The 16,707-nt window shown below is 45.2% G+C and overlaps 1 protein-coding gene across 2 annotated transcripts; it reads right to left on the bottom strand.

Annotated features, from left to right (window-relative positions):
• Nucleotides 1-133: 133 nt before the first annotated feature.
• On the bottom strand, nt 134-15,196 carry etv5a (ETS variant transcription factor 5a). 2 transcript variants are annotated; one of them, XM_061053676.1, is made up of 13 exons: nt 15,038-15,196; nt 12,489-12,617; nt 12,254-12,347; nt 12,097-12,144; nt 10,972-11,022; nt 8,367-8,490; nt 7,961-8,272; nt 6,875-7,200; nt 4,239-4,301; nt 3,755-3,823; nt 3,214-3,383; nt 2,666-2,773; nt 134-2,019 (listed from the first exon to the last, which is right to left on the bottom strand). In XM_061053676.1, exons 2-13 carry the CDS (start codon nt 12,534-12,536, stop codon nt 1,789-1,791), a joined length of 1,644 nt encoding a protein of 547 aa, XP_060909659.1. In that variant the 5' UTR covers nt 12,537-12,617; nt 15,038-15,196; the 3' UTR covers nt 134-1,788. The 2 variants fall into 2 exon arrangements, with proteins under 2 accessions (XP_060909659.1, XP_060909660.1); XM_061053677.1 differs by having other exon boundaries at nt 2,672-2,773.
• Between the last annotated feature and the right edge of the window lie 1,511 nt (nt 15,197-16,707).

Genomic DNA, 16,707 nt, shown 5'->3' with positions numbered 1-16,707 from the left:
AGCATGTGACTCATGAAATCAGCCAGGTCAAGCAGAGTGAGTGCCAGACCACAGCAGCCAGTCAGCTGACCGACCAACTGCACGCAGGAGGGGGGGGGGGGGGGATGATGAAACACACCAGGACTGCAGGCAGTGAAGCATAAAGGACCGTTTATTGTACCCAGTACAGATTATAATAAACTCAGCAGTGTAAGAAACACATTGTGAGGGGAGGGGAGAGGAGGGGACGGGGGGGGGGCTGAAGCCGATACAAGAGCAGACTCCCCCCGTGCTCGGAATGGATCCCATGATAACGTGTGCGTCTTGGTTTTGGCCTTTGCTGGAACTCTGGCCTTTTACGTGCACACATTTCACCGGCGAGATAAAAACCTCCATCTCATCCGAACCCAAACACAAGAGGCCTCTTAAAGAAACAGTCTGCAGGAGGGGCGCCGTAGGGATCCGTTTGAAAAAGGAACATGTCTATTAGAGGCAGATCTATACAGCTTATACATCAAAACAAATGCAGCCTTATAGCAAAAATATATACTTTTATATACGTTTTGTCTTTGCCCCGGTTCAGAAACATACATAAAGAACACAAAAATAAAACTGCAGAGAATATCACAAATATCTTCCTTGTCCAAAGACAGTAAAGCGATATGTTAGTGGACACTTACACCATGCAAAGAGAAGCAGAAGTCTCCGCTTGACAACTTGTGATCGGCAGAGGTGTCCAAAAAGAAGGTCGTCAAAATGTCTAAATAAAATACAAAACTTCTGTTTTTTTTTGCATGCAACTTCCTGATGCTCCTGCCATACTGGTGCATCAGAGGAACTAGTACATCGACGAGGAAACATGAAGCACCCAGACAGGAATACAAAAAAATAAGAAGGGAGGAAAATCAACGTTTATCATACATGATGTTAGGCGTTCACGGGAAAGTATGTACTCGTGTATCCCTTTTGAAAACAGAGGAGATGGAGTGCTAATCATCTGGATAAAAAAGGACCCAGCAGTGATAAACAGACGTGATACAGAGGAGTGTACTGTATAGACTCTTACCGCAGGGGTGCAGTCTCTAAAGGGAAGCAGATACAATCTGTTACACGGGGCGGTACGATTAAAAGAACGTTCAACACGAGAGAGAGAGAGCAGCCCGACTGACTAGCCTGAAAATACAGCAACGCCCCAGAAACCTGAGAGGCCTGGGTCTCAACCAAAGTGTACAAACAGCTGGCATATTTAAAAGAAAGAGGAGTCCTATCTACAGAAACACAAAGTCGTCTGTGGGATTAGAAGATGCTGTTCTCTTGTCAATCCGTTGTTTTTGCAAATTAAAGCCCTTTAACGGATCTTTGTACTTTGAGATGTGGTGACGTGAACATGTAGGGGACGGGGACCCAAAAAGGCAACGATAGAATTTAGATTTTTTAACAATTTCACTCTGTTTTTAGTTTTAAGAAAAGCAGATTGTCACAAAATCAGAAATGCAACTTGTCTTGCTGTCAGTTCTTCTTAAAGATGGCGGCGTGTGGCCCCGCCTTGTTTGGTCTCTGAAGAAACAGCGACGCCCTGGTGGGGCAGAGCTACTGAGTCCAGTTCATCCTCACTGGTTCCTCTCCTTTTCACTCTTATGTCGCAGGTTTTACCCCTCGTTTGTAGCTCGGGGGCTTCTTGAGTTTTTCTGAAGGTTTTCCAACGAGCCAAGAGTGCGAGGTTCATCTTCCCCGCAGCTCAGCAGGTCCAGAGTGGGCATCAAGGGAACTGTTTGTGCACATCAATGTGTGTCGTGGGTCGGGACTTCTTTAGTAGCCGTAGCCGTCTGGGAAGGGCAGGCCGGCCACGCACTGCTCCGCGGCATCCAGCAGGTAGGGGGAAGCGTCGTCATAGTGGGTGAGGGGCACCGTGTCGTCGTCCAGCCCTGGCAGGCTGTCGGGGTCCACCTTCAGGTTGGGCCTCTGGTTGTCGGGGAAGGCCATGGAGAAGAGGGCCTCGGGGTCGCACACAAACTTGTACACGTACCTCTCACCTGCAACCTGAGGGACGAGACGAGACACTGTTAACTCCTACACAAACTGAATGCATAACGTTATATTTATGAACATGTGATTTATATTCCATAGACTGAAGCTTACAGTAAAGACATATCACTCAATATAAAGATAGCTTCACTAATGCTAAACCGACTGAAGACCCTTTTGTTTCATGTCTTTGGGCAAATATGTGGTTTCAGCCTGTAGCCACAAAGAGACGGTAACGTCTGCAATGTAATCAAAAACTTAAAGGTAAGCTCCTGCACGCTGTTCAACCTGACACGTTCAACCCCCGACCTTCAGTTTGAGAGACGACTGACATGCGTCTGTTAGATATCCGAACATGTCAAATCAGGGTCTTGGTTTATAAATAGCAAATCATCTGCAAAACGATTTTTGCAAAGTTTCTTAAATTTCAGCCTGAGGGATCTAAATCTGAATAAAAATAGAATAATAAATCCAGTAGAAGAAGAGTCTTATTCAGAACGGCTATTAAGCTCCGAGCTATGATAAGGATCAACATCAGAGAACTCCCCGCAGGCTGTAATCAAACACAGAGCGTTTTGACTATTGGAGCCGCTCAGCGCTGCAGCGCAGAGGTTTGTGAGAGAGGGGGGGGGGGGGGGAGAAAACAAAAGAGTGAACGTGCCTTTACCTTCTGCATGATGCCCTTCTCGTAGTAGTAGCGCAGCGAGCGGCTCAGCTTGTCGTAGTTCATGGCCGGCCGGTTCTTCTGGATGCCCCAACGGCGAGCAACCTGAGGACACAAAAAACACGACTTCCTGTTACGCGTCTGTTTTATTTTCATCATGAATGGCCAGATGGCGATGGCAGCGGGACACACTGTAGCCCGCCAATAATTTCTAAGACAATAAGAAGAACGTGACGCAGTAAACAAAGGACAACAATGAAGGATGTCCAGCAGAGAGGTTCTGTTTAATTAATGCTGTCAAACAGGAAGTGACGATTCTTTAAACCAATCAAAGGACTGCAGTGTGTCTAGCTCCGCCCTTTATGGTCAGATCGGTACGTTTGGCACCCCAACAGAAGAGTAGCATAGAAGTAAAATCGTATAGATCAGTTATTTTGGCATCGTTCCAACTTCTGAGCGTGGAAACCATGTTCATTTAAAAGTTCATTATTGGTTTGATTCTAAAACGAGTTCTTTCTTGGCGTCTGTGTGCTTTGAGTACTGACCTCCTCAGGCTCGATGAGCTTGAACTCCATCCCACGGCCGGTCCAGGCAATGAAGTGACCGTTAGCAGGGTCGTCCAGTAAAGTGACCAGGAACTGCCAGAGCTGCAGGGAGCCGCGGCGCTGGTAGGGGGGGCCGTCACGGTACACGGAGGGCTCCTGTTTTACTTTGCCTGAAAGTCAAAGAAGGGAAAGTTATCTCTGGTAGAAGTTTCCCATCAGTTTTAACGTGGTCTTATTATTTCAGTATGTCGTTAGATAATAATGTGTCAGTTTGTGGTTCATTTGTGCCAAAATAAAAGAACAAATCTTCTTTTATGGGAGCGCAGAATGAAGTGCAGAGAGATGAAAAGAGGGAGAAAGAGAGAAGAGAAGTGAAAGTATCAGTCAGAGCGGCGCTCCAACGCGGCACTGTGGTGAGAAATTCCTGCCAGATGGAGGCTGTGAAGCGGATTGCTGTTTGTTATGCACCACGAGCTGCAGATCTGATTCTGCCTCTCAAACTGAGCACACTATCTGAACTCATTGTTTCTGTCATCCTCACCTTCTAATCGCTCAGGCACCACGCAGGTGTCGTCAAAGTACAGCTGATGATCTCTGTCGAAGGAGAAACCTGCGATTGGAAAAAAAAAAGCAGAAGAAAAGCCACATTAACTAAAGGATATTTAGCCGCAGACAGAGCGTGGGAACTTGGCTTTTCTTCTGACATGAAGGCCAGCGTCCACGTTCAGCCCAAGAGATCCAAACTGCATGCAAAGCAATATAGCTGGGCAGCGTCCCAAGAGTGGAAGGCTTGTATTGTGCTGAGCCGCTGCCAGCTGCAGCTACACAGCATCCATTGATACATTCACTTCCCCTTGAGCTGACACTTTAACGCCGCTGACCGCTTTTCTCCCACCCAGCCATCAGCGAGCCGAGCTTCCAGCAGCTCGATTCACAGGTTCAGGGTGGCAGAGGAACAGCCTTGGCTTAATGCAATCATTCAAACACCTGGGACTCAAAAAGGGAGACAATCATCTGAAACTTACTTTCATGGTTATTCTGGTAGAAGCTCCCCGCTCTCCCGAACGATGACTGACAGTTAGGCACTTCTGTAAACAAAGAAGAAGAGGGTGTAAATTTAGACCAGAGACACCCTCACTGTCATATCAAATGTGTAATAAGTCAAAATCCACCCCGCAGCTGACAGATATATTTGGATCTGTGCCACCGTGTGCGGCTTTGATACTTAGCCTCGCTGTGTGTCTGACTATAGACGAGGCTAAAGGCTGATATAGGATTTCTGAGGCTGCTACCGATATAGGAGGCGTACATTTCACACATTATAAATACTGCACCCAACATATAGCCTGTTTTTTAGAGCTGGAATGAAACTACACTTTGTTTTAGTGGATCGTGCATTGATACAAAGATAAAAACATTGAAACCCTTAAAGGCAAAGACAACAAATCAAAAGTTGAAAGAAAGCCCAATATGAATTTTGATGCCAGCGACATGTTCTGGAAAGTTCTGCGACAGGGTTGTGTTTATCATGCTGTTGCATCACTTTGTCTTTTAACAACACTTTTAGTGCTTTCACATCTGCAGAACACTCCTGAAGTTAGCAGAGTTTCTCCTCCAGCTACCTCTACCATCTCTGTGCTCTAATGAACCTGCTGCATTATGTTTCCTGTTCACCAGTATGTTCTTCTCCACTCTTTAGATCAGATTGAGATTCTGTTCAACTACACATAGCATTGATAGAAAGACACATATTCTCATTATAGACAGTGCACTTCTCTTTGACTCTCTGCAGCTTTTGTTAGAAAAAAGGACTGATTTCTAAAAAGCTTTTTGATACAATAAACATTCAATTTACAGAGATTGTATTGTTTGAAATATCAAAGTGTCCAAAACGTTGACAACCTTAAGGACTGAGGACTACATGATGGCCTCTTTTTGTTGTTGGCCTGAAGCTGCAACAGCTGGGCTGCAAAATGCCTGATCCCAAACGCCCACACACCGCCCAGACGAGAGAGCAGCACACCACATCCCTCGCATGTCCACCCAGCTTGTAAATAAGATTAGCACCATGGCTGCTGTTTTAAATCTCAGTGACAATCGAGTTACACCAGTCCTCCCCCCCTGAGGGTCCAGGCCTGTCTTCCGTTCTCAGCGTCTCTGCAGTGCTGTCCAACCCCCGCATATTATTCTGTTTCCCGTCTGCTGATAAGACCAGCAGAAATCGATCTTCAGAAAGTGTTTCTTTACGGCTCGTCCTCCCTTTAGGAGAGAGTCTGCAGGAGGTTCTTAGCATGTATGCAGAGAAACAGAAATCATGATAGGCTGATAAGACTGGGATTAAAAAACTGGGGTTTGATTTCTGGTTTTGTTGGTATCTACAGACCACCCACACTGCAGTAACAACATGTTCCCTGTTGGAATGCCGAACATGCACTTCTCCCGTCCATCTACAGATGCTAGTCCTCAGTGACGTAGGTATTTCAAGGCCATAAGAAGCTAAGAGGATTTGTCATTACATCACTGCCCAGCCAGCCGGTCACCAGCCACCAGGCAGGAAAGGAATGATAGTGTTTGAGAAAAGATGAAAAAGAGTCGCAGAGTATCAGGGAAAAACGATGTTAATGCAGCAGAGCGAGGGGACAACAGCTGGGTGTGTGGGCGTTGGGATCAAACAATGCCCCGACAGTGGCTCGGCCTTGTTTGCTTTGTACCACGTGAGCAAACAGCCGTCACTGCCGGGATGAGGCTTTTTGGAGAGGATGGGCACAATTTGGCCTCTTTTGTGTTCTGTAAGAGTTTCCAGGCTTCTTATAATCGACCGCTGTGCTGCAGGTCAGTGAGTCCTCTGTAGGCGTTGGCCTAGATCTATTCCAGGTAGGCTCAGAGAAGAGGCTCTGTGCACCTGGCTGGATGAGTGACCCATTTACTTCTTGCCCTTGAAGGCTTAGGCTGAGCTAAAAGACCCACTTTTACTTTACTGCTGTGACTCTGGAGGAATGATGCCGATTAGGACTCTGAAAGTGCGTGTGTGTCTGTGTGTGTGAAATGAGCACCTGTGCCATCAGTGCTAAAACTCACAGGTCTGTGTCGGTGCCCAGAACAAACATGGCCAGGCACATTCCTCAGCCCGCTCTCCCCGCACACAAACCTGAGACAATCACTTTCCCAGTGCGAGCAGAGTCGGAGAATGCTTCACCGTATTCACTCAGCGGGAATCTCAACAGCTGTTACAGAAACGTACCGCTGTGGTGTCAGTTTGCAAGTCATAGAAGTCGAGAATCTGACAAACTGCATCATGTTACCCAAGAACCACTCGAGTGCTAAAGTTAGCTGATGCTGCTCAAAGGAGCTCAGATACTTTGTTCCTGCTTGTTTTTATTACTTTTTAAGTCACAGAGCAGTCAAAAAAAGATTTGTCAGACTGTCTACTTTTAATATGATTTGCATCCTGGAACGACTCCATAACTTCATTTTAGCATGACATCAGATCTGCTGTGTGATAACTTGAGATCTTTGTCCTTCAAGTCCGTTTGACCTGCGGCTCCTTTCACCATCTCATACCCCTCTCTCTTTCTCCAATTTCCCGCTCTGTCTACGGTTCTTTCCAAATAAAAGCAAAACCGCTCAAAAACAGATCTCTTCTCCAAACCGTTAAACTCACCAGAATCAAAGCAGAAGTCCCGAGGCTCCTGCTTGATGGCCATAGGGTGGAAACCGGCCTGGCGTTGAGGCCCCTGCGGCGGGACCGGGGGGCCCATGGTGGGGACGCCCTGCTCGGTGTATCGTGGGTCGATGAGCTCCTGTTTGAACCCCTGTGGAGGAGGCGCGGCTACCAGCGGCTCTGACATCTGCCGGTGGTACGGTGGCCGGCTGTCTCGTGGCAGACTGTTGTTGCTGCTGTTTGGAGGCTGGGGCAGGAACTGGGGGCGTCCTTGGCTGTCAGATGGCGGGAAAGGTAGACATGGCTCTGACATCTGCCTCTGGAACCTGCACACGAGGGGCAAGAAGAAGAAAGACAACTTGTTTACAGCTCTTCAGGGTTGGAAAGCTCTCACATGGTTTAAGTCGTTATTATATCACTCCCGATTGGAAACAAACTGGAACACAGTAAATCTAAAAGCTAATAGGACATGAGATCTGTCATCAGGCAGCTCTGTGTTTTTGGCCTGAGGGTCTCATAGTGTGAATTATGCCCATTTGGAAACTCACGTATCACAGTTTCTCTGACACCAGGAGCCTTAACAACGAATTCATTTAGCATGCTCCCTTCACGGATAAGGTGTCCTGTTTGTATTAGGATTTGGTCGTATTGTCTTTAGAACCGCAGAGCAAACAGAGTGTTGTTTTCTTTTCCCAAAAGGTGCAAACACCAAATGGAGAGCTGGAAGAATATTCTCACTCTGAGGTAGAGCCAACGCTTTGGGGAGAAGAACCAGCAAATGTTTGACATTTTCTGCTGAGCAAACAATCATGCAAACACTTCAACATCCATTAGAATATCTAATAAGGATGCAAAGGAACATTTCCTTTACATGTCTGAAAACTAGAAGCTCAATAAGACCCAAGAAGTTCCCAAAGGAAAAGTTGGGACCCCCTTTAGATCCTGAAGGGCTGGACCTGGTTTGGAACACTTTAAACTTAAAGTTGAAGCATTGGGCCAGAGTTTTATTCCATATTTGTTCGGCATGCACGTTCTGAAAAGCTCACAAGAAGCAAAAACTCTGAAAGCAAAAGGTCGATTGCTCACCTGTGCTCAGGTGTGAAGGTGTTGGCATCCTGGCTGATGGGGGCGCAGGGCACGGCGAAGGGCGGGGTGTGGCTGTGGACTGGGAGGGCCTGCTGGTTGGGGGAGCCGGTGCTCGCTGTGATAGGCTGCTGAACGTGAACGGGACGCTGCCCTGCGGTCGGGTTGGCTACGTGGGGGTGAGGATGGGGAGGAGGGGGGGTCTGCTCGCTCAGTGGGTGCGTTACTGCTGTGCTGGTGGGGCCGCAAGGGGAGACGGGGGTCGAGGGGGGAGTTAATGGCTTGAACCCGGGAGTGGGCTTCCTGTCACAGGCACTGAGGAGGAGAGAGAGTCAGAAGAGGTTTTAGTCACAGCGGGATGATCGATACCACCATGATGTTCTCATTAATGCGAGCGCTCTCGACGTACCTGTAGCTGTAAAGGCACTTCTCTCCGTAGGGCATGGGACTCCGGTCCTGGCGGCAGGGAGAGAGCTCTTCGGAGGGGGACAGCTCTCGTTTGATCTTGGCCGGTGGCGGGCCATGAAACATCACTACAGAGGAGGAGACAAACAAGAGAGTGCATTAGATAAACTCCAGATATGTCCAAACTGAAGCCATGAGCAGAAGTGCAGCAGTTATCTTAACCACATTTAAACGGATGGATTATGGATGCATGGACGGCGTCTACTCCCTCGACTGAAAGAGACACTTAGCAGCCGTTTATCATCCCCCCCTAATGAGTGCCGACTCTTTGCTCTGAACACATCCATCCATCCAACACAGCTAGGTAGCACAAACTAACGGCACTGTACACACAGAAGCTATCAAAGCCCTCGTCTGATTCCCATTAGAGCAGGCCAATACCAATACCCATGAATCAGTGTGGCTGTAATCTAATGGCGATGAATGATTTTCTTCTCCCGTGCTGTAACCATTAGACACTGGCTGCAGCTTCCGGGGCGCCACATAATAGCAGGGCAGAAACTGGATCCCCTGGCGCAGAGGAGCGGGAGCCAAATAAATCAGCCGTGGTGCTGATGGACCTGCGCGGGGCTAACAATGGGCACGTGAGCTCCTGGGTGCACGCTCTGCAGCCTAATGGCTGGACGGAGTCTTCTCACACAGGGGAGAGTAAATAATGGAGAGATTAGGCAACTTTGGACAGGTGAACAGGGGGCTGGATTAACAAGCAAGTGCACTAAACTCTTCTTCTGCACAGGGATGTGAACTGCCAAGAATCTGTTGATATAATAAGGATCAGGATAATGTAAGTATTAAAGAGCTCTACAGATACACCAGATTTACATTTTTAAACTGAACCAAGCGCTGACCTTTTTTAAACTTATTTCCAGGTTCACACGTGCAGCTCACCCTTAAGATGTTTTTAAGAGAGCAGGCAGCTTTTTCTGTTTCTAATACGGCCAAATTAAATGTATTGCTAGTAGGGCCACAAAGCGTCTGGTTCAACCAGCTTCAGAACACGTGTGCTATTAAGGCCGGTCCGAACCTATCCTGACCACAGGATGGATTCACATGAGGACACGTCTTTGAAAAACAGCTCCTTTACCCTGACAGTGTTCAGTCTCTGTAACTTCCTCTGATGCTCCTCGCTCAAGAGGATGTCAACAACTAGAATTTCACTCGATGTTTTCAAATAGTGAGAATCATTGTCTGGAAAGCTTGTAGGTTACATTAGCAGAGACCACTTTTTATGGCAACCCAAGACCCAAAAATCTGAGCTGACAAGTTTTACTTTTCATCTGAATTCAGCAAAAGATTCCCTGGAACGTCTACACAGCATTTTGTGTAAACTCAATCAAGGGAAAAACAATCAGCCAATATCTGTTAAAATAGAAACTCTTGCATGTCATTCAACCAAAGAAAAGCACTTGAGTACAGGCACCTTTTTCATTAAATGTGATATTAAAGATTTAAGTTGATCCTCCGCTCAACAGAAACTTTCAGGTCAGTGGAACCATGTGATGTCCTAATGACTGGAGCTGATATCAAAACATCAAGTTTGGGTGAATAGGCAGTTTGTGAGAGCAAGCAGTCTGCAGCCTAGCAACAGAAACAACTGCCAACTCCACTACTCTGTTCCCACACACCCAAAGTGTACCCACAAGGTCAAAGACAACCCCACAGCAGTATTTACAGTGTGCTGACTACATGCAGTATAAACCTACACATGAACACAACCTCCAAAGGCCCTCTAGAAGAATACATACATGTCAATGCATTGACCTCAATAATACGTTGCAGCTCTGCAGCTCAGTGGTCAGTTTGCAGCTTTCTGAGCCGCAGAAACCAAGATTTATAGAGGCAGCGCTGACAAAGACAGGCAGCCACCACACCCTGTCTCCACCTCCTACGCGTCAGACCAAAACACAAACTCTGAAAGTCAGAGGGGAGGAGGAGGGGGGAGTTCATAAAATGCTCCATTGGGCATAATTCAAATGTATCCTTCAGCTGCAGGCTTAAAATCAGAGTGCAGACACAAACAGGCAGGACAGTTTTTTAGGGGATGTGAGTTCTGCTCTGAAGTCGCCCCATCCGCTGGAATCTAGCCCACTTCAGCAGCAGGGCCCGAGTGCGGGAAAGTGTGAAATCAGATTAGAGGCTTGGCTCATGTGATGCCCCATGCCAATCGGCTGATAAAACTCAAAATGGAGGGAGGGAGGAAGAGGGAAGAGGAGGGAGGAAGAGGGGGGAGGGCAGCCTTTCCCAGAGCTGTGTTTCTGAAGAGGAAGGATGGTGTTTGTCCTCGGCTGGATGGAGACATTTCAATAAACGATGGGTGTGCTGGATGTCTTGGTCAGGGACGGTAACTCGAAAAGAACAACAGCTCTTTCTTCAAAGCAGAGAAGAAGCCCACGCACTCCCTGTTATGAAATCTTCTGATGCAGTGCTGCCACTTCCTTCCTAATCATAGTCAGCTTTTTTATCGAGCTGCAGATTCTTTTTTTTTTTTTCTTCACACATGGACTCAAAAGACGAACAAAGAAGAGATAAAAAAAAAATCAGGTACTCACAGCTATCCGACTGGAAATCTGGGACAAACTGTTCGTCATCAGGCACCTGGGCTGTACACACAAACGAGAACGATGCACAAGTGAGAAAAACACAACAAATCAAATAAAGACACGTTTATGACCCTCCTGATTACTCTACACATCAATGAAAACAAAAACAATGAGGGGATTATAAATCTGCAGCAGAGGTACATCTGCATTGTTTTGAGCAACCTAAAAGCGACCGTGGTCAGCAGTTTCTCTTGCAGAGGACTTTGCCCTCCTTGCTCGACTAGCTAAAACAAAAAAATGCAATATTTCACATTCTCATCAAGTTAATCTGTAAGCTGGAAACTCAGAGATACAAGAGAACTCTGCAGCGGCTGGTTGTAGTGAAGGTGAAACACTCAAACTTATGTAAGAAACAGACAGAAATGAAGTGCATAAAAACGGTTTCATGTCTTTATGAGATGTCTTGTGTGGCGTTTGTCTTGATGCTCTCCGTGCAGGACAAATTCTCAGAGGAACAATAAAGGTTTAATTCAAATCTTTATGGTTGTTTTGATTTAATTCTAGCACTTCCTGTTCTCCCAATTCACATGAAAAAAAGCTGAACTCAACTTTAAATCAGTGCCACTCATCTCATCTTCACCTGCTAATATTCTTGATTCACATATTTTAAAAGTCAGCATTACTTTAGCACCGTTATTCCCCTGAACTATTCCATGTGCAGTAACTTTAAAGGTGCAATAGTATATAATTATCTCTACAGTTTGAAGCTTGATCTGAAGGCAGCTGGAACACGTTTTAGAGATATTCAACTAAGTCCAGTCGCCTTTGGATCAAGCTTTGGATTTACCTGACTGACCTGGAGGACTGAGAGCCTTCACAGACATTATTATCTAAAAAATATATTTTACCCAGTTCATAGGAGCGTGTGTGTGATCGAGTGAGTGTCAGAATGACGTCAACTGCATGTCTTCTTCTCAAAGATCGACAGAAAGTTTGGTTTTTAGTGAGCGATGAAAATAAAGGCACCCATTCAAACGCTCTCTAAAAGCATGCTGCAGTGTTTAAAAGACGGAGGAGGTATTATAATGTTCATGAGGAGGAACTCATCAAATATTCAAACAAAGTAGAACTCACCTTCTGCAATCCAGATCTCTTGCAGCTGACTGAGGTCTTGGAAAAGTTCTGAAAAAAACAAAAACATCCAGATGTTGAGCCCGACTGTATCTGCATATTTAAATTTAAAATACAGTATTTACAGTTTATCTAACGTGTGCAGGTTTAACATGTTTACCTTCTGTGTCCTGGGCGAGCTCTGTGTCCACAAACTTCCTCTTCCTGTCGATCAGAGGCCTGCTGTGAGACGCTTCCTCCACGTGAGACTTGTGCTGTTGGGGAAGGAAGAAGAGGCGTCAGGCGTCACTTTGAGACCGATCTTTATAAATCTAATGATCAGCGGCGAGGTCCGGCTATAAAAAGGCGCCGCGATGATGTGATGTGTGAGGCTGGCGTGTGTGTCCACTACTTACGCTGGGAGGGACCATAAAGGGGACTTGTTGGTCGTAGAATCCATCCATGTTATCTGGGTGATTGGGGGGCTCCAATATTTGAAGGGGGGAGGGGGAGGTGTTCGCTTTAAAGCGACAGCGCCTGGGTCACTGGAAAACACACAATGGGAAGCACACACACACACATTAACACTCAGGAGATCAGAGAGCTGCGGCGACTCGTGATGGAAAAATAAAACGTCTGCAGCTAGTTAGACAAACGCTTCGATGATACTTCTGAGCTGGTTCAAGTCTCTTCACTGTAAATATGATCTCCCCTTTGGTCATTTTTAACAGTTAATAACAAGCTTGGGGATTCTTTGCAACATGACGACGGCACTTTGGGATCCTGAGGAGCCTCTCTCACATGCTTTCTTAAAAAGCTTCATGGACATAAACATTTTGAATAGTCCTGTTACGCGGGATGAAACGTATCTTCCCTAACTCCCTCTCTGCAGAACATTATCCTCATCTTTGAATATAAATCATACCTAAAATCTGTGAGCTTCCCGTCTCTTATAATAAGCCATACAGTGATGCATTCATGGTCTTCCTCTTCCTACATTGATGCTGCAGAAACTTGTTCCTTTCAGCCTTTTTATTCAGTGGCCACAGAGAGGAAAGCAGCATGATGTAAACAAGGCGCCGTCATCATGTAATAGAGTTATATAAGCCACACTCACTGGCCATCTGCAGGCACTAGTTTTCCACTATAATCAGCTTGGAGATCTTGAGTAAAAAAGACTTAGAAATGTGACACTGCAGAGTCTGCCTGAAGTCTGTGACGTGCATAACTCAAAGCCGTCCAGAGGAGATAGAAAACAAAAAGGACGGGTCAAAGAGCTGATTAGAGTCTAATAGAGCTGGCAGGACCTGGACTCCTTTACTCCAAACACAATGAGCCAGAAAAGTTTACTCTGAACGGCCGTGTAAGACTTGATAAAGCTCCAACGCTGCCCCTCTATTCTCACATCTCCCTGTGATATGACTCAGTCCTCTCTCACTCCTCTATGTGCCGCTAACGAATGACGAATCCAGGATAGCTGCAGGGCAGTAATTACAGACGCACAACACGGATGACAATTACAACATCAGACCCCAAAGTGCATGCACTCGTGTGGACAATAACACGCTAATACAGTCGAGACTAGGGAGCTCAAAAATGTACTCAAGACAAGATTTAAACATAGGAGGTGGTCATTAGAATAAACTTCAACATGGGACACTTTAAAAAAAAAGGGGGGGGGGGGGGTGATTTTATAAGAACTGCACGGACCATGAGGCTGTAAATGTTTGGGAATAATTAAGTTATAATGTGCAGAATGTTCCCTGAACGCAACACAAGCTGGTAGTGATGAGAGGGCTGCATGGCTTGTGAATTTATTTATTTTTACTCTAAAAATTAAGAGTCACGCATTTCGAGGCACAGAAAATATACCTTTTAAAGAGGACACGTGTTTTGAATTTGCGTGCAATTCTAAGTTAATTAATTATTTAGTAAATCTTGTTAGATAACCAGAAACTTACTGTGGACATAACCCACTTTTAATCCTCAAAACGACTTAAAATATTACAATTATTAGGAGATCTTGCACGTGTTCCTTCTAACAAATAAGAATCATTAATACTAATATTCATTTTTATTTCAGTTTTTTTTAAGTAAGATTTAATGACGTAATTTGGGGACTTTTTGTGGAAACAGTAAAGACTAGTAATGTATTTAATAACTTCACTGATATTTGTTAATATATAACAACAATTAGAGGTGAACACATGACTACATTTGTCTGAATTATACAAAAACAACAAGAGCCGAGACAAATGGTCCGATCGCACAAAGTTTCCGAAATTCCCATCAAGGAAAAGGCTCGACAAAAAGTTCCCCACATGCAGAAACCCGAAGTGAACGTGAAATCTGCAGCTTTATTGTCTCTGTGGTTTTGAAAGAAGTAAACAGTCAAATTTGGCTACGGCGTAATCCAAACCAACTTCTATAACAGCACTGAAATGACAAAATCGGCCAGATTTTGCACAAACTTTTGCGAAGGAGAAAGGTGGAGGGGGGGGCGAGGATCAGCAGACACCCCCCCCCCTGCAGCCTTCCCCCTTTCACACTCCTCCTCTCCCCCACGCCCTTCCCCCACCCTTCTCTGCCTTGTTTTTCTCAATGAAGTGAAACTCGACCCGTGTGGAAACACAGAGGGAGGGAGACAGAGAGAGAGAGGAAAAATGGCCCGTCCATTCATAAAAATCACAAACAGTCGCCTCACCGCGCAGATAAGCTAAAGCAAACATCCACGCAGATACAATCTCGGGTCAAATACAATCCACGCTGCGCTGAAAAAGCCTCTTAGTGGGTATTAAACGCAAAAAGGAGCCGATTTAAAATGGTTGGCAAAGTAAATATCTTTAAAATAAGATGGCGTTGAGGTCGTTTGTACTCTTAAAAAAAAGAGCGTCAAAAAAACATCTAGCGAAAACAAGGCTTTGTAAAAAGCAAAGTTCTCGCCGAAATAAACACTGCAGCTTACCTGGTTCCGGTCTAAATCCGTCCGTTACTTCGAAAGAATGCCGTAAGAATATCCACAAATAAAAAAACAACGTGTCGATAGTCGTAGAGTCGCCTGCGCACGGACAAACTGCTGCTCCTCCGTCGACTAGCAAAACTTGACTGAGCTTTTCGTTAATGGCCCGGTCGGTTTTCCCCAGGGCTCGAGCGGCACACAGAGACACCCGCTGATTGGTCGAACGCCGCTGTCCGTTAGGAAGCGAAGCCAATGGCGGCCGGGCAGCTTATGAATTATGCATGACGACCGGTTCGGCCAATCAGCGCGCAGCAGAGGACTATTTTTATGAATGGCTGGATTTCATTCACATTTTTTTTCAGGCATCAATGCCAAGACGCGTTTGTTAAAGGGCCAGCTGCAGTGGAAATGTACTAAAGGCTGCTGTGGCAACGTCAGTGTCACGCTGTCTCTCTCTCTAACGATAGATTATTACTCTGAAAGAACACATTGGATTTTAAATGTGCTATTGGCTTTGCCACACAGCGCCACACTGAACAAATCATTAAAGTGAGAATTTAAAGTTGATTTTTAACAGCGTAGTAATGGAACAGATTCAGCAGAGTGACGCAAATGTCTTAGGATTAATATGGATAAAAAGAAGGGGATGTATTTTAAGTAAAAGATCGAAATTAATGGATTATATAATTCACACTTTCATACGTCAAACTCGTTATACAACTCCTTTATATCACTTTTATTTTATTGCAAGCATTATTGGCCTCATAGTCAAATGTTCACACCTGCTTGCTTGCCCAGAGTTTTTAATTATAAAATATATGAATTCATATATAAATACAGCAAACACTACTTTGATGTTTATGAGTGCCTCTGAGCTCTACAGGTAAGCAAACATGTGATGCTGAGTGAGAACAACATGTCACAAGTACTGATAAGATTACAATGTTTTATGGACATTTATTGACGCTACAGGATGTAATTACCTTCAGTGATGAGCTGACATTTCATGCGGCTTTATTGGATTTAATCCTGTTCCTCCTGTTCCAACCCTGTCCTCACTGTTCAGTTCTTATTGCCAAGTATTTTCTTTTATCCGTACCGTTCAGACCGTGTACGTCTATCTCTGTGTGTATCAATAAAATACAGAAACCAGGACATTTGTCATAAACACTGAAATAATGAGTCTAAGTTTCAGCAATCTGCAGCTCAGAAGAGGAAAACAACTTTTCTCTTGATTCTTGATTTGCATTGTCTACCTTTAAAATATGAATTAACAGAGCTGCAGAGTAACAGGTGGCGTTCATTTGGAGACATGTGCACCTGATCGTGACAGAGAGGACACTAAACATCACCAAGTGCCCCTCTGATATGTATTAAGGTGTTGTAAAGATATTGCATCAGGCAGAGTTACATGAATGAATGTGAATTTGGATGAACAGGCCCCATGTGACAGCTGCTCTGCTGGTGTTTTCTACCTCAGGAAGTTAAAGCAGACATGTTAACAGAGAACCCTTTTGTTCACTCAAACCTTGAATTATTTTTTAGAAACAAATAAAACATTAAGAGAGGGCAACACTCGGTGAAAACAGTCTGAAAATCCTCAGATAAAACACTGAAGACTATAGCTCAGTGACTGTGATTAAACTTTAAACATTCCTTTATGCCACAGTTTCTTT

Source organism: Labrus mixtus, chromosome 13 (assembly GCF_963584025.1).
Source record: "Labrus mixtus chromosome 13, fLabMix1.1, whole genome shotgun sequence".
NCBI classification, from domain to species: domain Eukaryota; kingdom Metazoa; phylum Chordata; class Actinopteri; order Labriformes; family Labridae; genus Labrus; species Labrus mixtus.
Note: the sequence above shows the minus strand (reverse complement) of the source record. Positions and strands in the feature narration are given on the sequence as shown.